We start from the raw sequence: 22,349 nt of genomic DNA on the forward strand, positions 1-22,349 counted from the left end.
TATAATTTGTTTAAATTACCAATCCAGCTGTCAATGCAATCAATCAGAGCTACCAATGTGGTTTAATATACCTACTAATCTCTCTCATCTCATTTTTTTCTTGCAATGTATCTGTTATCATTTTATTAATTCTGCTAGAATTTACCTACTTAAAATCGACTACTTCAATCGACTTGAGAATGGTCCAGGACGGACCGAAACGTCGTCGTCCCTTCAATTTCTAGTGTGTGGTCTGGTCAACTTACCTACTTAAAATTATGTTAGATTAAGGACCTGCCCGAAACGCTGTGCGTACTAGTGGTTTTACAAGATTGTAAATACTATGCTATGTATCCTCACAAACCCAATGTACCTTCTTGTATATAAATAAATAAATAAGAATATTAGTGGCCCTCAGATAAAATAACTTATAATGCCTGAAACGCTATGCGTGCTAGTGGCTTTACAAGAATGTAAAATCATCATGATTACTATGTACTCTCTTAACCCCCAATGTAGCTTCTTGCATATAAATAAATAAATAAATAAATAAATAATGTTATGATTCAGACATTTGAAAGTTAGCGGGCGACGTCGGGAAAAGTGTGAGCGACGAGAAGCGTCGACGGCTACCTTAGCAATCTTGTACATTAACTTCTCAGTTCACGTACAGTGACGCACTTAAACTCCCCGCTAGACACACTCAACCAAAGACCACGAAACAAGAGAGGAATAGAGAGCGAAATAAACTACGCAGCGTGTTTAATAACCGCGTGAGAAAGGAGAATAGAGACGGGGGCTGCTCGGTTTAGCTACTTCAGCTAGACGCGCCATGATGGCCGCTGCTTCACCTGCCGCTAAGCCGCTACACTCAGCCCTCGCCGACCACCAGACCCTCACCTCGCCAGGCTCAGGCCACAGTACGTCTCTCACCACCAACACGTACACACCTACACCTCTCACCCTCACCATAACCTCACATAACCCACGACTGTGGCCCCAGATGTTGAATTGATGTCATTGTGGTTCATTATATTCCGTGGGGGGTTATGTCCCTCAGGCTGAGGGAGTAAGCGCCAAGCTATTATGACTATAGCACTGGGAAGGGGTCAGGATAAGGATTTAGGATGGGACGGGGGGAAAGGAATGGTGCCCAACCACTTTTGGACGGTCGGGGATTGAACGCCGACCTGCAGGAAGCGAGACCGTCGCTCTACCGTCCAGCCCAAGTGATAGGGTATCTCCCTAGGCTAAGAATACATGGTTAAGTTAGGCGCGCCATGCACGTATGGGAAGTCCCACTTCTAAATAAGTGGGTCCCACTTATAATAATAAGTCCCGCAAATAATTGTAGACTAAGAAAGTCCCACTTCTTCAAGTGGGACTTAACACACTACTTTAAGTCCCTCAAGGTCCCTTGAGGGACTTGAAGTAGGGTAGAAATAACCTAAGCTACTCTAGCCCTTTGAGATCTATTTTATTGTCTATAAACGAATGGAGAAATAATTGGCCTGAAACATAACAAAAAAAGTCTTGCTTAATATTGTTATATATTAACCATACTTGTGTATTATAAGTAAATATACCTGAGTCTACCCGAGTGCCGCTATCACGAGTGGCCTCGATGAGGACAGGAAGCCGGCGGCTAGTCTAAGGTCCCCTCCTATCCTTTTTGCCTAGATTCTTTCCAGCTGGACTTTAAATGTTATAACAGAGTTGGCATTGAGGGCTTTGGCAGGTAGGCGGTTCCATGGGTTTCAATCATATTTACAAGATATGGTTGTTTTATATGTAATGACTAGACCTGTAGAATTTTCTATCTCGCAACCAGTTAAAAAAAAAGACTAAGAAATATTACTTAATCCATAATTAATATCTTACAATCAACACCATGTAACTAATTTCATTCACATTTTTCCTTGCAACAAGCTATAAGTTTAAATTAAATTTTTATTTGAATTATGTCCTTTCTTCATTGTTATCTAATTCTTGCATTTCTTTAACTTATGGTGTTGATTCATGTCCCTTATAATCCATGTTTATTTTTAAGTGCTGGCCCCATTAAAATCAATCTCTCAGAAATGCTATGTGTGTGTGTTAGTGGCTTTGCAAGAATATATAAACATCAATGCTATGTACCCTCATAAACCCAATGTACCTTTTTGTATATATATATAATTCCATCAATCAATCAATCTTGTTATAGTTTCTATAGGAGGATCGGTGGTGCCAGCGTCAGCGGAACGTGAAGGCAGGATACACTGGGGACACGAAGATGTGCTCAACCTGGTGGCCAAGGTTGGGCAGCACTGGCATGAGTTTTGTAGTGGGGTACGCAAGAAGAAATTTATCTGGAAGGACATTGCGGCAAAGTTAATCCACGATGGGTTTTCCATCACGGGCGATGACTGTGACCGCAAGTGGAGGAACTTGAAGGTACATACTTGCTTCCCAGCGATCTCTGGTTTTTCAGTTTTAAGTAACGGCTAAAATTAGTAATGTGCAATATATTTTGAGAATGTAACATCACAGATATGTGAAAGATTTAATTCATAGGGAAAAAAATATTAATTCAGTCTGTTGCACCATATTCAGACACCTGTTATTCATACTGACAGTTACCTAATTGTGCAGTTGGTGGGTCTGTGAAAAGTTTTTAATTAACTCATTTGTTCTAAAATTCACTGCGCTTTATACATTGAGGATCAATTTTGGGCAGAATAAATGCTGGTTCTACTGGGACTATTGCATCCCTGTATATTCCTATAAGCAAACAAACATTTTGAAAAAACTATTTAGAAAGGCTGCCTATGATCACATTCCCCTGCCCTAGGCTTGGTAACGTTTGGTAAATATCAGGTAACAAATCTTTTATTCAACCTTCTAAACCCATGTTGACAAATTTCTTTTTTTTTTTTTTTTTTTTTTTTTTTTTTTTTTTTTTTTTGAGATATATACAAGTGTTGTTACATTCTTGTACAGCCACTAGTACGCGTAGCGTTTCGGGCAGGTCCCTGGAATACGATCCCCTGCCGCGAAGAATCGTTTTTTCATCCAAGTACACATTTTACTGTTGGGTTAAACAGAGGCTACAGTTAAGGAATTGCGCCCAGTAAATCCTCCCCGGCCAGGATACGAACCCATGACATAGCGCTCGCGGAACGCCAGGCGAGTGGCATTTCCTTAAGATATTGCTCAAAAGAAAGTCTTGAAGCTTGATAATGAAAGCTAGAATATTTCCTCAATATTTTTTTTTCCCCCCTCTCCAAAATTCTCCAGGCCATTTCATTGAGAACCTCACCCTCAAGATATACATTTGCTCACCATTGTTACAGGCATCCAGATTAGTGAACTTCGTGCTCTCCTTCAGAAATCAGGCTTCATTCATTTTGGTTGGTGCCTTGTACTAAGGCTGGTATCTCTCAATTGTTTTGCAAATTAGTTAGGTGGAGTTGGTTGTGTGTGTGTCCTTGGGTACTTGACCAGGAGTTCCATTGCACCTGTATCTCCTCAGGATTTTTGTGTGTGCTCAGTGAATCACACTTGGATACCTTTCCTCCAGATCACCTAACCTTCCCTACAGCTTCTGAGTGGATGTGTGTGTTATCATTCTTACACTGCAGTTGCAAAGATCTTACTCTGTAACTGAGGTGGGCCTTACTCAATGGTTTTTCTATAGCTTCTCACTTCTGTGTATCATGTTTGCCTTAGAGAGCATCAGAGTTGAATAACTCAAATATCAAACTTTTAGCGAACATGAAAAGTTCCTTTCTGAGTCACGCACATAATGCCCTTGTTCTCCTACACAAGTCCATGTGTGCATCATTTTATCTTTGAGTTGGTGGCAGTTGTGGGAAGCGGCTAGATGGGTGGACTTGTGGTTTGTGTTGGTGCAACTTGCTGGTCCCTGTAATACAAAGTAGGTGGAGAACAGGCTTTTGTGTTAATACCAGTAGTCAATTTTTTGTGGGAACTTGGGAATGAATTTAGCTTTTCTCCAGTGCTTCCCTAGCACCAATACAACTTGATACACACTTGATCAAATCTCTTTGGCACTCTGCTCTGATTATCATTGTCCACTGATTTGGAAAGATGAGAGGTCTTATTAACGAGAGCATCCAAATGGCTCCTGCAATGCAATGCAAAATTAAATGTCACACTAAGTATTATAAACCTCATGTATTTCTTCATCCTAATTATGCCAATTGTGTTTGCTGTTAATGGTTAATATTAAATAGTAAAAAATTACTGTTGTTATAGTTACCACTAAAGTTACAGAAGCTACAATAAAGTAGTCTATATCTCTAAGCATTAAGTATCACTATAGACAATAATATATATATTTTTTATTTCAGCAAATATGTTCATTAGCTTACATCTTATAGTATTATCACCTCAAAATTTTACAAATTAATGCTCATAATTGAGGTATGCACAAAACACTGTATATAATTACTGGCTATATATATGTCGTACCTAGTAGCCAGAACTCACTTCTCAGCCTACTATGCAAGGCCCGATTTGCCTAATAAGCCTAGTTTTCATGAATTAATGTTTTTTCGACAACCTAACCTAACCTAACGTTTTTGGCTACCTAACCTAACCTAACCTATAAAGATAGATTAGGTTAGGTTAGGTAGGGTTGGTTAGGTTCGGTCATATATCTACGTTAACTTTAACTCCAATAAAAAAAAATTGACCTCATACATAATGAAATGGGTAGCTTTATCATTTCATAAGAAAAAAATTAGAGAAAATATATTAATTCAGTAAAACTTGGCTTATTAGGCAAATCGGGCCTTGCATAGTAGGCTGAGAAGTGAGTTCTGGCTACTAGGTACGACATATATATATATATATAATACAACTACTGTATTGTACTATTATAAATAATCACTGAAATCTGATTCTCTGTTTTTTATAAATAATTTATTATTATTATCATTACAGGTATTAATATACACAAAGTAGTACGGTAATTTTAAGATTTAGCATAAATTATTATATATAGCCCCTCAAGCTGTATATATATATACAGTATATCCCAGGTTTTAACATATTATAACATGATGTACAGTATGTAAAATTTTGTGGCGTCATTCCAGCTTGCATTTTCTTTACCCTCTATTTCCTGTTTTCTTGAGGGGTGACTGTCATTCTTGCTCGTTGTTTTTATTTACTGAAGTCTTATAATGTAGTTTTCACTAATGTGTATCATTCTTATAGATACGGTATATGGCAGTATTAGAGAAACAACTGTGTGGTGAAAAAACTGGATACCGAATTGATTACTTCGACAGTATCCACGCCTTCCTCAAAGATGATCCAGACACACAGGCTTTTTTAGAACAAAGGTAAGTTCCCCAGCAATGAAAAAAATAGCAGTAATCCTTTTAATTTTGCATTAAAAAAGTCACTCATGTATTGTTGACATATACAGTACATGAGTGTATCATGTGTGTATCATATACCGTACACTGTTAGTTTTATTTAGGCAATAATTGTGTTATGGTGAATGTAATTGTCACAGCATGTTCTTCAGGAAATGGCATTTTCTGTCAATTCCAGTTAACAGGAAATGGTAAATCATGCTAGCGGGTAAAGGACTATATAGTGTGTTGAGATGGGGGAAGACCAGCAAAGCCAAAGCATGCCTTTAGCACCATGGGGGCACAACAGGAAGATGGCATTCCGAATTAAAGTGATACTGGAACATAGCATAGGGCCGTGTGGAGGACTCGGAGCACAGCCTCGGTAAAACTGTGAAGTGGTGGGATGCAAGGGACCCAAACATAAACAAAAGGGCTGAAATTGGCAATGATTTATAATAATAATAATAATAATTTTTATTTAGGTAAGGTACATACATAAAGATATTTTACAAAGTTTGTTGGCTTTATAGATAGAGCTAGTACATACAATGCCTAAAGCCACTATTATGCAAAGCGTTTCGGGCAGGAAAAACATTAATGACTAAAGCTTAAAACTAATGGGTAAAAAGAATAAAATGTGTTGAGAATAAATAAAAATAGAGGTAAAAGAGGGGGGAACATTGTTGAAAAAGCAGCACAAATACAATTACAAATTATTACAGAAAATTACATTCAAACAGCGTTGATTTGAAAAACAAAAAAAAACAAAAAACATACATGGGTTGACAACAGAGGGGTATGGTAGGTTACAGGGAATTTATTAGGTATAGCTTTGTTTTTAACTTAAACTGGTTGAGAGAGGTACAGTCTTTAACATGGTTGGGAAGGTCATTCCACATTCTGGGCCCCTTGATTTGTAGAGCATTTCTGGTTTGATTAAGTCGTACTCTAGGAATATCAAAACTGTATTTATTTCTGGTGTGGTGCTCATGGGTTCTGTTACAACCTTCTATGAAGCTTTTGAGATCAGGATTGGCATTATAGTTTAGCGTTTTATATATGTATAATACACATGAGAGAATGTGCAGTGACTTATTGTCCAACATATTCAGAGATTTGAGTAGGGGTACCGAGTGATGTCTGGGGCCAGAATTGGATATTGTCCTAATAGCAGCTTTGTGTTGAGTAATTAGAGGACGTAAGTGATTTTGGGTAGTAGAGCCCCAAGAACAAATACCATAGTTGAGATATGGATAGATAAGGGATTCATGGAATTACCCAAAACCTCTTAGAATTACCTAAATATAGAAGAAATATAAAGTTTTAATTTTATAGAATTGAATTGAATTTTATGAATTTTATAAATTGTTTTATAGTTTTATAGAATTGAATTGAATATAGAACTTGAATAAGTATAATTAAAAAAAAGCTCATTTTATAACAAAATAAAACAAGAATAGGTGGAAGATGATGCAAATAATTATCTGATCTGAAATCATCTTGCTCGAAATGCTGTGTGTATTAGTGGCTTTAGGCATGGTATGTATTAGCTCTATCTAGAAATCCAACTTTCTGTTTGTAACTCATCTTGTATGTATGCACTTTTACCTGAATAAACATTTTATTTATTTTATTTGTATAATATTTTAAAGGCAATCTGAGCATCTTGTTGATTTCCTTTGGCATAATCCACCAACTAATTATTTGGTGTTATTTGATTGCAATATGAGTATTTTTTAGTAAAATTGTTGATTTGTGTTATGTATGTGCCACTCAGTAACTCGACAGCTAAGCTGCATAATCTGGATTTGTTTCTGAATCAAGTGATGGTTAAACTTGGTCACGATTTTGGGCAAGTTACCAAGAGATTAGAGATTTAGCAGTCTCCGTGGTGTAGTGGTAAGACACTCGCCTGGCGTTCCGCGAGCCCTATGTCATGGGTTCGTATCCTGGCCAGGGAGGATTTACTGGGCGCAATTCCTTAACTGTAGCCTCTGTTTAACGCAACAGTAAAATGTGTACTTGGATGAAAAAACGATTCTTCGCGGCAGGGGATCGTATTCCAGGGACCTGCCCGAAACGCTACGCGTACTAGTGGCTGTACAAGAATGTAACAACTCTTGTATATATCTCAAAAAAAAAAAAAAAAAAAAAAAAAAAAAGTTACCGAGGCCTGAATCAGTGAATGGCTATTGTATTCTGTTTTCTATTTCAGACGTGTCCAGCAGGATTCAAAGGACATTGGAAGACAAGTTGAACTGGATGAAGATGAATTCTCAGATATCACTTCTGATGGTAAAGCATTTACATTTATTTGTTCAATTGACATTAACAACACTATCACAATATTTATAATAATAGAAGGTTATTTTTCTTATAAAATGTTATTGTCTGGTTTGTGCTATTCATGTTTATCAGAGTTGTAAAAGACACCGATAAACTGGCTTTGCGCCCTGGAGAAGCCACTCCAGACCGACAACCAGAGTGCAACTCCAGAGTCTCCTATGACTGATGGATGCCTACATTGAAGACACCTACATCCCACTCCATGCTATCTTTAAATTTCGATTCCCATTTATCTTTGCTGGCCTTATAACACACCACCTGTTTTTTTGTTACTATGGGAGCCGGTCGGCCGAGCGGACAGCATGCTGGTCTTGTGATCCTGTGGTCCCGGGTTCGATCCCGGGCGCCGGCGAGAAACAATGGGCAGAGTTTCTTTCACCCTATGCCCCTGTTACCTAGCAGTAAAATAGGTACCTGGGTGTTAGTCAGCTGTCACGGGCTGCTTCCTGGGGGTGGAGGCCTGGTCGAGGACCGGGCTGCGGGGACATTAAAAAGCCCCGAAATCATCTCAAGATAACCTCAAGGTGGTTCTTTCTCAAGCTTTGTACAAGTGCCGTGGGAATCTACTTATATAGAGTAAGCACTTGTCCTCAGATTCTGGTCTACCATATATATATGTATACTGTGTATGTATGTACTGAATGTATGTACAGTATTGTAGATAGGCATCCACAATGTATGCAGTACTGTATATAGGAAAGGGGTTTAGGTAGTCATTGGAAGATTTTCCCAATCTGCAGCCAGTTTTTCTCTTTGCTCAAATACAACTACAGTAATAACCATGGGGAGCTTTGCTACATTTTTCACTTCTTTCTCTTAGCAAGATCTTATCTTGAGGTTATCTTGAGATGATTTCGGGGCTTTTTAGTGTCCCCGCGGCCCGGTCCTCGACCAGGCCTCCACCCCCAGGAAGCAGCCTGTGACAGCTGACTAACACCCAGGTACCTATTTTACTGCTAGGTAACAGGAGCATAGGGTGAAAGAAACTCTGCCCATTGTTTCTCGCCGGCGCCTGGGATCGAACCCGGGACCACAGGATCACAAGTTCAGCGTGCTGTCCGCTCGGCCGACCGGCTCCGATAGTAGAAATAGAATCTTAATGTTAAAATAGATTACAGAGACAGGTTTGGTGCAAGATAGCAGAGCTAGAAAATATACTGTATATAGAATAAGTGTAACACTTAAACTATTTGGATTGCCTGAAAACACTCACATTGTACTACTGTACTTGGAATGGAGACATATAAAGGGGCAACGGCTTTAAGCTCAAGCCACAATGTAGGACAGAAAACGAGAGATGATTTTTCACCCAAAGGTTCATTCCATGCCAAATCACACAACTCCCAACCTGACCATCTCAAAGTGAAATTTAGTAGGGATTAATTACCTAAGTGTAGTTACAGGATGAGAGCTATGTTCGGGGTGTCCCGTCTTCCCAGTACTCTTTGTCGTATGACGCTTTGAAATTCCTGACGATTTTTGCCTCCACCACCTTAGCTTGTTTCAACTTGAATACACTTAGCTTGTTTCAACCATCTACCACTCTGTTTGCAAAAGAAAACTTTGTAATATTTTTTTGGTACCTTTGTTTCCTTAGCTTGAATTGGTGTCCTCTTGTTCGTAAAGTTGCTGGTTTTGGGAATTTCTCTTTGTCTGTTTGGGCGATTGCTGTTTGTATTTTGTAAGTAGTGATCATATCTCCTTTTTCTTTTATCTAGTTTTGGCATGTTTAATGCCTTTGGTCTCTCCTCGTAACTCTTATTTTTCAGTTCCGGAAGCCATTTTGTTGCATACCATTGCACCTTTTCCAGTTTATTTATGTGCTTCTTGAGATTTGGGCACCATACAACTGCTGCATATTCCAGTTTTGGTCTCACAAAAGTCATGAACAGTTTCTTTAGTATTTTATCATCCATATAATAAAAAGTAAGTTTGAAGTTAGAGAGCAATGTACAGGTATACACTCCTTTCACAATGTTCTTTGTTTTCCTCTGGCAACTGCTTGCAATCCAAAACCATCCCTCGAGTTATCTTGAGATGATTTCGGGGCTTAGCGTCCCCGTCGCCTGGTCCTTGACCAGGCCTCCTTTTTGTTATACACTCCCAGGAAGCACCCTATAATAGCTGTCTAACTCCCAGCTACCTATTTACTGCTAGGTGAACAGGGGCATGAAGGTGAAAGGAACTTCCCATTTGTTTCTGTCTCCACCAGGAATCAAACCCAGAACCTCAGGACTACGAATCCCAAGTGCTGTCCACTCAGCTGTCAGGCCCCTGTCCAGGTCCTTAGGTCTTGTTCTTTATTATAGTTCTGTAATTCCTTTCCATATAATTTGTAAGTTGTGTGGGGTCTATTTTCTCCACTTCCACATTCCATAACATGGCATTTATTCATATTGAAACCCATTTTGCCACTTGTCGCTCCAAGCACTTATTTTATCTAGATCAATATGAAGAACATCACAATCGTCTGTCTCCTATCTTCCTCAGTGTCTTAGCATCATCCGCAAACATGTTCATATAATTCTGTATTTCTTCAGGTAGATGGTTTATGTAGATGAACATTACTGGTGCTGTACCCTGTGGTACTCCGCTAGTAACACTCCTCCAGTCATATACTTTCTCTGATTACATGAAGTACTTGTGAGTACATGAAGCAATATGCATGTGCAAATTTTTAGCCCTCAGTGATGCATGATACTCATACAGCAGGGTTGACATTGTGGTAAAAAATACAACTTTTTACTTACAAGTTCATCAAACAAATCGTAATTTCTAATTGAAGTCGAAGTTTCATGTTGGGCTTGTTTTGATGCTAAGGAAACATTGTTATTTATATAAATAGCTTTACATTGCATGAAAGGTTTGTGACTTGCATCTATAATGCTGCTTGGTGGCTAGGTTGTGTCATGACTGTGAATGCAACTTCACAGGAGGTTTTGATTGGTTCCCCACATCCTAGTCAATCATCCCAATCATGGGAGATTGGGACGAGGGGAGCAGGTCGGCCGAGCGGACAGCACACTGGACTTGTGATCCCAGGCGCCGGCAAGAAACAATGGGCAGAGTTTCTTTCACCCTATTCCCCTGTTACCTAGCTCGTGGCCATAGTAGCATGTATTGCATGTTACCTAGCAGTAAAATAGGTACCTGGGTATTAGTCAGCTGTCACGGGCTGCTTCCTGGGGGTGGAGGCCTAGTCGAGGACCGGGCCACGGGGACACTAAAGCCCCGAAATCATCTCAAGATAATCTCGTGTGTGTGTATCTTCACTAGTCAGACATATTGAACATTGCAATTGAATAAGCTCTCATGAAGGTTGATCCCACATACTGCAACTGGGTGGTGATCTTACACACTAACTGCTGCAAACATTCAAAAGCTCAGAAGAAGCACTGCAGAGGAGAAGGCACTAACTTGTTATAATTGTAAGTGTCCTCAAAGCTGTATATACCATAATATTTACTGTACTGTATATTTCATTCTTTGTTACAGGGATTTCTATAAACAAACACTAAGGTATTTCACTGAATGTGAGGTACCTTCATGATTTTTTTTTACTTGTTCCAAAACCATGCCAAACTGAAACTTATACTAAAGACAATGCATTTTACTGTATTACATATTTTACCCCAAAATTAAAGAGACTCTTTTTTTTAAACATATTCAAGGTCAAAGGTAACAAAGTGATCCTGAAATTAAAAAAAATAAGTATTTAATGATAAACTATTGTTAATGAAAACAATGCTTCCTTAGCCTCAAAACAAACACAGTATAAAGGTTCTACCTCGATTAGAAGTTATGATTTTTTTTTTAGCTTGAGTAAAAATGTTTACATATTTTCACATTGACAACTTAACTGTATGAATATCATGCATCACCAAGTGCTAACATTTTGCATAAGTCACTTCATGTCCTTTACCATCCTTTCAAATTTCATGGTTATCCAAGATAGTCAGGTTGACAAGTTCACTTTTTTGTGATGATTTGGCATGGAGTGACTCTAGGGTTATAGACCCATGGAACTGCCCACCTGCTGAAGCCCTAAATACCAAAACATTACTGTAGGTTTAAAATACTGTACTGTATTTAGAAAAAATCTTCAAGGAAATGGGGAAAGCTTTGACAAGCTGCCAGCTTGCTGTTCCCTTCAAAGCCACCAGTGAGTTGGTAGCCCTCGGGTAAATTCAGGTAATACTGGAGGGTTAGGTCCCATACCTCTTGAGGTTATCTTGAGATGATTTCGGGGCTTTAGTGTCCCCGCGGCCCGGTCCTCGACCAGGCCTCCACCCCCAGGAAGCAGCCCGTGACAGCTGACTAACTCCCAGGTACCTATTTACTGCTAGGTAACAGGGGCATTCAGGGTGAAAGAAACTTTGCCCATTTGTATCTGCCTCGTGCGGGAATCGAACCCGCGCCACAGAATTACGAGTCCTGCGCGCTATCTACCAGGCTACGAGGCCCCTGCATAACTCAATTTCAGTATACAGTACTGGAGTGAAAGATATGATAAAAGGTTAAATAAATCCAATGAGTAGCCGGGGCACCATAGTCCCGATTAGAGAATACACAGTAAACAAGAAACGTCCTTGACTTTAGTCTCCTGCCTACAAACATTCCATACCAACCCTGTAAAAAGTATTGCTAGAATAACGGTAAAAACTTTCAAATGAGAACTTGACAAGTTTCTTAGTTTCTTCTGAATTTACTTGATTAGGAGAGAGATAGCTGTGATGGGTGTGTGGCAATGCGACATATGAAGATATAGTTCCATAGATCAGGCAATCACCAAGGAAGGCTGGTCTCAGGCCAGACTGTGATAGGAGAAGAACTTGAAATTGTCTATAGGAATGTACTCTAGAAAGGAGGTGAGAGAGATCTCAAATAATATATACAGGTACCTGGAACATAATGGAGGGCCAGGTCCCAAATTTATACCGTAAAATTACAAAATGCTGGAGTGAACAAAATGGAAGGAAATGCAGAAGAGCCACCAGTGAAGAACAGAAGTTCCATAGGCACAATCAGAGAAAACGGTACGAACATCAGAGGTCCACTGTTGTTCAACATTCTCCTATTGAGTACAAGAAATATTGCTGGAACAAAAGTGTCGTACTTCAAGAGAAAACTGGATAGTTTTCTTCAAGAAGTGCTGGACCAACCGGGCTGTAGTAGATAAGTGTATGTAGGCCTACTGGCTGCTCCAAGCAACAGCCTTTTAGACCAAACTCTCACAAGTTGAGCCTAGCCCCAGGCCTGGCTTAGGGAGTAGAACTCCCAGAATCCCATCTATGTACTGTACACTTCAGGTAATTAATCGATATGTAATGTTAACATACCTATAGCTTACAGAGAGGTTTGGGTATTTTTACAATATCAGGTTTTGGGAAAGTCCCACTTAGGTTTTGTTGCTTAAGCTCTGTTACCAGGCCTGTGAGAGACTTGTTGACCTGGGGCCAGATTCACGAAGCAGTTACGCAAGCACTTACGAACGTGTACATCTTTCCTCAATCTTTGACGGCTTTGGTTACATTTATTAAACAGTTTACAAGCATGAAAACTTCCCAATCGACTGATGTTATTGTTATAAACGGCCTCCTGGTGCTTCGGAGCTCATTAACTGTTTAATAATTGTAAACAAAACCATCAAAAATTGAGAAAAGATGTACAGGCTTGTAAGTGCTTGCATAACTGCTTCGTGAATCTAGCCCCTGGGAGTTAGGACCAGATAATTCTCAGAAATAAGGAATTAAGTGGAATGAAATGTTTCTTTCTGAATGGCACATCTGTTGCTCTCTGAACACTTGGGCAGACTTGGCCTAAAGGAGGAGTTGTTACCACCTCTGATCCTGTTATACCAGTTACTGCTGGTACCCGTTGGCTGTAAGTGTAGGCAGTAGTTTGCTAGTTATGTAAAATATACTCGGAATGATCTAGCTTTTCTTCGGGGTCATTTGTACCTGGATTGTACCTGGATTGTACCTGGATGGGGATTTTGGGAGTTCTCTACTTGCCAAGCCTGGCCCAGGGCCAGTTGCTTTGCTCTTTGGTGTCATTGCGAGCAGTTTATCTTGGTGGTGGATTTAGGTACTGTATGTTCTCCATTGTGATCTATGCTATATTACAGGGCAAGACAATTTTCAAAGTTACTCGTCTCACGGTGCTCAAAGTCATCCAGTTCTTGGCATACTAAGTCACTGGAGTGGACTTGTGGTCCTAACTGTAGTACAGTTCAGGAAGGAGAGTTTCATTCCACTCGCTGTCCTATTTTTAAATATGTAGCCTTTGTAAGAATAATGACTTTGAGCATCTTTTCAGGTCCCATGGAATGGACAGACAAGTCAGTACAACTGCTTCTTGACTTGCTGTTAGAATTTAGAGATTGGTTCACTGATAAAGACCCAGATCGTGATGACAGCACTATTTGGGAGGTAAGTGGAAGTTGTGATACAGACAATAAGTCAATGTTATCAATTCTTTAATTTAATTTTCAGATTTGTGGGTTGTCCGTTCAGTTGTGATAATCATTTTGAATGTTAATGCAATTTTTAGTTAAAATATGAATTTATTATATTTTGAAATTCAATTTTTGTGGTGATAAAAAAATAGTAATCTGGCATGCTTTTACTAAATAACCCAAGCCACATGTATAAAAAGAAACAATGCAAATGATCATTGCAGTGGGATAATTACCCTGACTGTGATGCACTTGACTGCCTCCAGATACCTTGAGGTGCTTCCGGGGCTTAGCGTCCCCGCAGCCCGGTCGTCGACCAGGCCGCGGGGATAGCATATGATTTCAACCAGCCTGCCGTCTCTCTCTTTTCCAGTTGATATCATTTGCTGTTCAACCAAATAGTGCTTGTTTTCCTTAGAACATTAGTTTCGCTGGAGGCCATTACTCTAAATTCTTACTTGTTTCATGAATCAATTTATTCCATTAACATTGCATGTGCCCAAACATTTCATTTTGCTCCACGTTTGACCAGGGTTGCTTTTCCTGGGATTTCCAGGTATTGCGTGAAATTTATTCTCCTTCAGAATGTGTGCTTGTGCATGTTAAAGACTTGCCTGTCATGCTGCTTCTGCTTCTGTGTTGTTTTAAGGAGCTTGCATTTATGCAGAGGGTGCATTTGGCTTGTAATCTTGTACCCTCCCATGCTGAGTGTTTGTGGCTGGGGTTCTGTGTTTACTAAGCTGGGATGTTCTCCCTGTGCCCAGTACACTTCCCTGTTTGAGACGATTCAGGTGGCCGGTGTCTTTCATCTCGGTAGAATTTATTGTTTGTGTGTGTTTTTGACTGGGTTTTTGGCCTTGATGGCGCACCTCTTGCTTGTGCTTTAGAGGAGAAGGGAAGTGACCTCCCCTTTTTTCTTTGAATATTTTGGGTGTTCTTTGATCTTCATCTGGGGTTGGGTGTGAACTCTGTCCTATATACAGTGTGCGTGTGGCCTTTTTGTGCAATATTGAACTGTTGGGGGTCAAAGCTCTGTGTCACTAATTTCTCATGTCTTATTCCAAGGCCAACTCTTTCAAGGTCCTCTGGTGGTTTGGTTCAGGCAGCCAGTATCCTCAGTCTGGGGATGGCAAGTATTTGCTGCTTTGCCCTTTTGTTCAATACAGTACTGATGTTCAGGTTTGAGGTTCCTGGTGGTCCTTCTGATGACCTCTTGTTCCATGTTGGTTGTCTATCAGTCTTGCCATGCTCATGTACTCTTGGGCATTTGATACGTGATTGCTGTTCTTTGTCCTGTGCCCACCTCTCCTGCCATCCTCTCCTCACTGGTTAACCCAGTCTGAATTTTTTGTTTTGTTTTGAAAAGGTGATCATCTTTGTTGAGGTACTATTGTTAATAAGCTCATGAACCACAGAGGAGTCCCTCCTAGAAATCAAGTGTTGAATGTGATGAAATGCACTTTTCTAGTGGCCTCAAATATCCCTCCCAACTTGTTCAGTACTTAAGTCTCGAGGAGATCAGCCCTATCATGTCTGGTTTGCAGTGTTGTTAGTCCTGTAGCTCTCACTTTCTCAAGCATTCCTGTTATGAACTAACTTAATTCTGGGATAATTTTTGTCAATCTGTGATGAACTGTGTTGAAAAAATGTACTTTTGAAGGTGAGGTTTAAATGCTTGGATACAGTAGACCAAATGGAGGCATGCCAGAGACTTTTACAGCTGAGTAACCACTTTTTTTTCCTTGAAATCAATGGGTCATTTTAATATTGCTAGGGTTTGATTATTTTTTTTTATTTTTTTACATGTCTTCATAGCCACACATGAAGAGTGACATTCATATTATTTTACTCACAAATGTCACTGCTTATCTTTTTCAGACGGTATCAGACCAAATGAAGATGGAGGGGCACCAACCAGGACCAGATCAATGCAAGCGAAAGTGGACCAATCTGGCACTGGGCTTCGAGCACCACAAGGCTGAGGCAGAAGCCACAGGGACAGTGCCGTTGTGGCCTTATTACACTCGGGTCAGACACGTTATGAACCTTGTTGGTCTTCCCGCTCCAGGTAGTTATTGTTTGTGATTATCTTGTTGCTCATGGTGGGATGTGGCTATGGGGGTCCATGGTGGGATGTGGCTATGGGGGTCCATGATGGGATGTGACTACAGGGGTCCATGATGGGATGTGGCTACAGGGGTCCATGATGGGATGTGGCTACAGGGGTCCATGATGGGATGTGGCTATGGGGGTCCATGGTAGGATGTGGCTATGGGGGTCCAAGATGGGATGTGGCTATGGGGGTCCAAGATGGGATGTGGCTACAGGGGTCCATGGTGGGATGTGGCTACAGGGGTCCAAGATGGGATGTGGCTACAGGGGTCCATGGTGGGATGTGGCTACAGGGGTCCATGGTGGGATGTGGCTATGGGGGTCCAAGATGGGATGTGGCTATGGGGGTCCATGATGGGATGTGGCTATGGGGGTCCAAGATGGGATGTGGCTATGGGGGTCCATGATGGGATGTGGCTATGGGGGTCCATGATGGGATGGGGGTCCATGATGGGATGTGGCTATGGGGGTCCATGATGGGCACCATTCCTTTCCCCCGTTCCATCTCAAATCCTTATCCTGATCCCTTCCAAGTGCTATATAGTCATAATGGCTTGGCACTTTCCCCTGATAGTTCAATTCAATTCAATTCCTTAGGCACCTATGCGAGTAAAGGGTGAAGCCACTTCCAGATTAGGATGTTGTACAGCTGGATGGCTACTCAACACCAGTGATGTAGCAAAAACAGCTAAAGTGCCAAAATGAATAGTCACTGTATTGTCCTACGAAAAAGACTCAAAAGTTTATAGGATCTATAGCAAACTACATTAGAAATAATGTGGCAGCTACTTAATTATCCTCAAGATATTCCAAATTTTCAGAAATTCTATTGGAATCAATGTAAGATTCCCATTAATTTCACATGCCATCCATAAACTGATTTACCACTAAACACATTTGTAATTATATTAATACATGTTCCCAAGAAGTTCCACGAATCAAGCAGTTTTCTATCAACCAAATTACAAACAACATAGTCTGGAAAATAGTCCTGGTGGACCAAACTCTCACAAGTCGAGCCTGGCCTCGGGCCGGGCTTGGGGAGTAGACGAACTCCCAGAACCCCATCAACCAGGTATATGTGGGCCTGCGGGCCGCTCCAAGCAACAGCCTGGTGGACTAAACTCTCACAAGTCGAGCCTGGCCTCGGGCCAGGCTTGGGGAGTAGACGAACTCCCAGAACCCCATCAACCAGGTATCAACCAGGTGAAGAGGAATGTGAAGGCCATCAGAACCACAGAATGTTAGTCAAACTCCATAAGTGGTTCAGTGACAAATGCTCTGCATAAACCGTGGAGCTTCTCTGATATCATCGATATTCATCAGCATATCCGTGGCGCAGTGGTAAGACACTCGCCTGGTGTTTCGCAAGCGCCTTGCCTTGGGTTCGAATCCTGGCCAGGGAGGATTGACCGGGCGCCAATCCTTAACTGTAGCCTCTGTTCACCCAGCAGTGAATGAGTACCTGGTTGTTAAACGATTCGGCGGGGTCGTATTCCGGGGAAATTAGGGTTAAGGACCTTGCCCGAAACGCTATGCGTAATAGTGGCTTTACAAGAATGTAAAAACTCTTGTATGTAAACTATGTAACACTTGATGGGCCGCCATGTTGTCACACCACTTCTTGTCATGCTTCATCATCAAACCCCTGTATACTGTACAACATTTGTGAAAATTTATGTATTTAGTTATTAAATTTATTTTACTCAAAACTAAAGTACAGAGTAACAATAAAATGTTATATATCACTACCTCTAAATCCTCTTTAAAAAAGTGGGAGGGCTATAAGGTGCCAACATTACCTGAAAATAGAACTCATCAGCTCCTGCAGTTAGGCACACTAGCCCTCAGCTTCATAGGTAGACTGTCGAGAGTAGGGCTCAAACAGGGTTGTGGCCTAACCTCACAAATCACACACCCTGGGGTGAAATCAGCTCTGCATCTATCAAGAAGAATACCTGAAGCAGCATAAGTGACTGTCAGTACTAAAGAAAACCATCTGACACTCCCAAAATGCAAACCATAGAATTGGAACCAATCCTGATCATTCTCTGAAACAATTTTCCATATTTCAGGCTGAAGGGGACCACCAGTGATGAAAAACAAGGAGAAATAACAAAGAATCACATCCTTTTAAAAGGATGAAAAACTTTTTAAAACCTTTTAAAAGAAAGGAAAACTTTCCTTTTTAAGACTGATCATAGCCCAGTCGAGAGAGCTACGACCTCACATGCGTGGGGTCCATGGTTCAAGACCCATACAGTCAAAGTGAACGGAATGTTAATTCCCACGAAAGTGTGGATGTTAATTAAATGTTCATAGTCTTTATATATAACCATCCAGAAGGAATATAGAATTACTGTACAGTATATGAATGTGTTTACTGATGATGCCAAGCTACTAAGAAAAATAAGAAATTTAGACGATTGTCATGCCCTTCAAGATGACCTGAACAAAATATGTACAGTATATGGAGCAACACTTGGCAAGTGGAATTTAATGTGAATAAATGCCACATTATGGAATGTGGAATAGGAAAAAAGGCCACACTGAACTTACAAATTACGTGAAAAAAAATTTAAAAAAAATTTGATAAAGAGATCCAAGGGTGGTTCTTGATAAAGAAAAAGCTATCACCTGAGGACCACATAAAGAACATTGAGCGAGGAGCATAATGCTATGCTTTCCAACTTTAGAATTGCTTTTAAATACATGGTGGCTGAAATGTTAAAGAAATTGTTCATGACTTTTGTGAAACCAACGTTGGAATATGCAGCAGTTATATGGTGCCCATATCTCAAGAAGCACATCATTACACTAGAAAAAGTGCAAAGACATGCAACTAAATGACTTCCAGATCTAAAAAACAAGAGGTTTGAGGAGTTAAATATACCAAAGATAGAAGAAAAAGAAGTGATATGATCACTACGTATAAAATAGTAATCGAAATTGACAAAATTGACAACCAAGAACTTTTCAAAAGTGTAACATCGTGAGCAAGAGGACATTAGGTTCTAACTAAGGAAACAAAGCTGTCAAAAAAAATTAGAAAGTTCACTTTTGCAAGCTAAATGGTAGACTGTTGGAGCAAGATAAGTGAAAAAATGTTGAAAGGCAAATCCATCAGTAGTTTCAAAGTGATATATAACAGAATACTGGGAAGACGGGACACCACAAGCATATCTCTCATCCTGGAACTACACGTAGGTAATTACTATTATATCAGCCCAATACCAAGTCATTAGATACTGTGAAAGTCGTGGTCATTTCAATAGTAGAAAAACCATGCTAAAGGCACAACTAAACAGCACAAAGAAGAGAACTGAATGTTGAGAGGAAAAGATCCATATATGCAAAAGAATGTATGCCCATGTTATGTGAAGCATACGCAACCCTAAGCTCTCTCTAATGAAACTAATTTCTGTAGAAACAGGCATTGTCCGGGAATTATCAGGCAAAATGAGAGGCAAGCGAGTCTGTCACCTTGCTAACATTCAAGGTGCTACAATGCGTTTGTTGTTTAGAGTAGAGGCTAGTTTGTTTTGATTAGTAGGTAATGGATTGATAATTGTCATTCCTTGCAAAACTGAGTATTTTTTATAGGGTTTTGAATTTAAATGAAAGTTTATTTTGATGGTCTTACTGGGTTGAATTTAGAAATCTCAAATGTTTGCCTTATTTCATTTTCATATTATAGACAGTTTGAACCACCCAAACCATGGATCGGAGGATGTAGAGAGAGATCTAGTGGTGATTGATTCTGTCCTGTGACCTGTGCATTTGCTTCAGAAAGCAACAGAGAGGACAGGTTCAGAGACCCCCATTTATGTACAGTACATCCCCCACCTATTACTCAATAGATTCCCTGTGCTGATATTACACCACCCTGTGCTCATTACACTATCCTTGTACTATATATACTTCACCATCCTTGTACTCATTTCACGTTTTGTAATCACAAATCCTGCAGGCATTACACCCGCACTACTCATTTACTCACCCTGTTTGTATCAAGACATGTGCTGACTTCAGTTACATTTACACTCATGTAATCAAACTGTTCGGTTTATAATTACATGGGCAATGCATTACTTATTTAATGTGTTTTACACTTGACCATAGCTTAAATTATTATTTGTTTTTCTTAGACAATGAAGGCAGAAATAAATTGAAGCGAAGAATAAGAGGTACACAGAATAGTCCTAAGAAGAAGAGCCAAAGATACTTCAAGCAAGAAATAGAAGATATGGATGAAAGTTTATTAGAGGAAGCTGTTGAAGAACCTGTGGACAAGATGGAGCCATCCACCTCATGTGGGGCATCAGGAGGATCTGTAAAATTAACTGGTACTCAAAATGGTGTTATTTTGCCAGGTGAAATTAAAGAGGTATGTCAAAGATTAGAACGTTTAGAAAAGAATGTGGCAATCTGCCGCAGACTTGATCGCCTAGAAGCCAGGCTGGACGATACAGCACAACAAAGGGAAGCACAACAGCAAACAAATTCATTACTAGCTCAGGTTTTATCCGAATTATCACGCCTTAGTCGCACGTTGAGTACGCGGTACCATCATTCAGGATCAGGACAAGATCATGCAGACTTGGGTGGGGGTATTACAATAGTAGTACCACATTCACAACACTTAGAGTGAAGTTTGGTTTTTAAAAATACTGTATAGATTTGACACACATTTAATATATTACTCATATTAACCCTCGAGCTGTGTGCCTGTTATTCCTTTACAATCCTGTGGTGTGCAAGGAAAAAAATAAATTAAACAAAAATTTGTTTTATTTTAAGATTTTTTAAAATGCAGCCTCTGATCACAGGAAAAAAAAATTGTATGCAACATACTTTGGCAGTGATGGAGCGACGAATTCTGGCAATTTACAGACTTTGAGCACTTGACCACTGCCGTCTGTCCGAACCCACCATGGGGTGGGAGTTTCCTTGAAAATGTATTTACATGTTTATTTCATTGTCTGTTTTTTTTTTGTTTTTTTTTTGTTTTTTAAGTAATATTCAGTTGTGTGTAATTTGATAAATTTATGTAATAAAATGTGTGGATTGTAACTATATTGTACTAAAAAATATGGTGTGCATATTAGTGATACTGTTACAGTATTACTGTATATTCTCAGACCAATAAAGTATTTTTGCTGTTATTATACTGCATATTCCGTACACTATTTATATATATATAACTACACTTTCATGCACCATTACAAACCACTAAGCATTTCTGGGGAGTAATAATCTTATCTTATAAAGGGTCCCGGTAGTACAGTCGGGTCCATTCTCGACGCACACTGGTGAATTCCAGGTTTGAATCCTGGGTGGGACAGAAATGGTTGGGCACTTTTCCTTTCACCTAATGGGCCTGTTCACCTAGCAGCAAGTAGGTACTCGGGATTAAATTTATTTATTTATTTATTTATTTATTTATTTATTTATTTATTTATGCATATACAAGAATGTACATAAGGAATGTGAGGATACAAATATGGTAATTACAGTCTTGTAAAGCCACTAGCACGCGCAGCGTTTCGGGCAGAAATCAGCTTGTTGTGGGGTTGCATCCTAGGTGGGGTCAGTAATTCGACCTGGGGGGGGGGCAGAACTCGATAAAAGCCTAACGAGAAAGTATGAATACACTCTGGCTTCCTGTCCCCTGATATAGTGAATTATAATGGTTATCAGTTCAGCCTGATTTCACATTTTTTGCACTTCTTACAGCACACATTGAGGGTATATTTTCTTAATATTTTGAATGTTTTTACTATGGTTTTTCCAATGCAGTGTTGTATTGGGCCATCAATATTATTTGTATCATAGTTTTAGTTTAGTTCATTTATTATGCACCTCATACCCATCTTGTGGGTGGTAGTGGAATAGGTTACAGAGGCACATAATGGGCTCGGGGACTGAACCCCCACAATTCATTTAGTTTAACAAGTTACAATCTTGATGAGCTAGTTACAAAATTCAGTATAAGTCGTCACATCATAAATGGGTTCGAGATCGACCACAAGTACAGTTTCTGTCACAATTGATATATTTGTCCTGCACACCGCATAGAATGT

The 22,349-nt window shown here is 39.8% G+C and overlaps 1 protein-coding gene across 3 annotated transcripts; it reads left to right on the forward strand.

The window, feature by feature from the left end:
- The first annotated feature begins 741 nt into the window (after positions 1–741).
- On the forward strand, positions 742–21,431 carry LOC123774891 (uncharacterized). 3 transcript variants are annotated; one of them, XM_045769578.2, is made up of 7 exons: positions 742–899; positions 2,186–2,415; positions 5,206–5,333; positions 7,567–7,646; positions 14,016–14,128; positions 16,033–16,222; positions 20,415–21,431. In XM_045769578.2, the coding sequence occupies exons 1-7, from the start codon at positions 812–814 to the stop codon at positions 20,915–20,917; spliced, it is 1,332 nt and encodes a 443-aa protein (XP_045625534.2). In that variant the 5' UTR covers positions 742–811; the 3' UTR covers positions 20,918–21,431. The 3 variants fall into 3 exon arrangements, with proteins under 3 accessions (XP_045625534.2, XP_045625535.2, XP_069172716.1); XM_045769579.2 differs by lacking the exon at positions 742–899 and adding an exon at positions 906–1,048; XM_069316615.1 differs by lacking the exon at positions 742–899 and adding an exon at positions 1,527–1,717.
- The last annotated feature ends 918 nt before the right edge of the window (positions 21,432–22,349 follow it).

This window comes from Procambarus clarkii, chromosome 84, assembly GCF_040958095.1.
Source record: "Procambarus clarkii isolate CNS0578487 chromosome 84, FALCON_Pclarkii_2.0, whole genome shotgun sequence".
In the NCBI taxonomy this organism is placed as follows: Eukaryota; Metazoa; Arthropoda; class Malacostraca; order Decapoda; family Cambaridae; genus Procambarus; species Procambarus clarkii.

Bases quoted from the DNA above. Each gene is read 5' to 3' on its own strand.
- LOC123774891 (XM_045769578.2), top strand. From the start codon at position 812: ATGATGGCCGCTGCTTCACCTGCCGCTAAGCCGCTACACTCAGCCCTC. The intron at 2,416-5,205 runs GTACATACTTGC...TCATTCTTATAG, and splicing joins GCAAGTGGAGGAACTTGAAG to ATACGGTATATGGCAGTATT. The intron at 14,129-16,032 runs GTAAGTGGAAGT...TATCTTTTTCAG, and splicing joins ATGACAGCACTATTTGGGAG to ACGGTATCAGACCAAATGAA.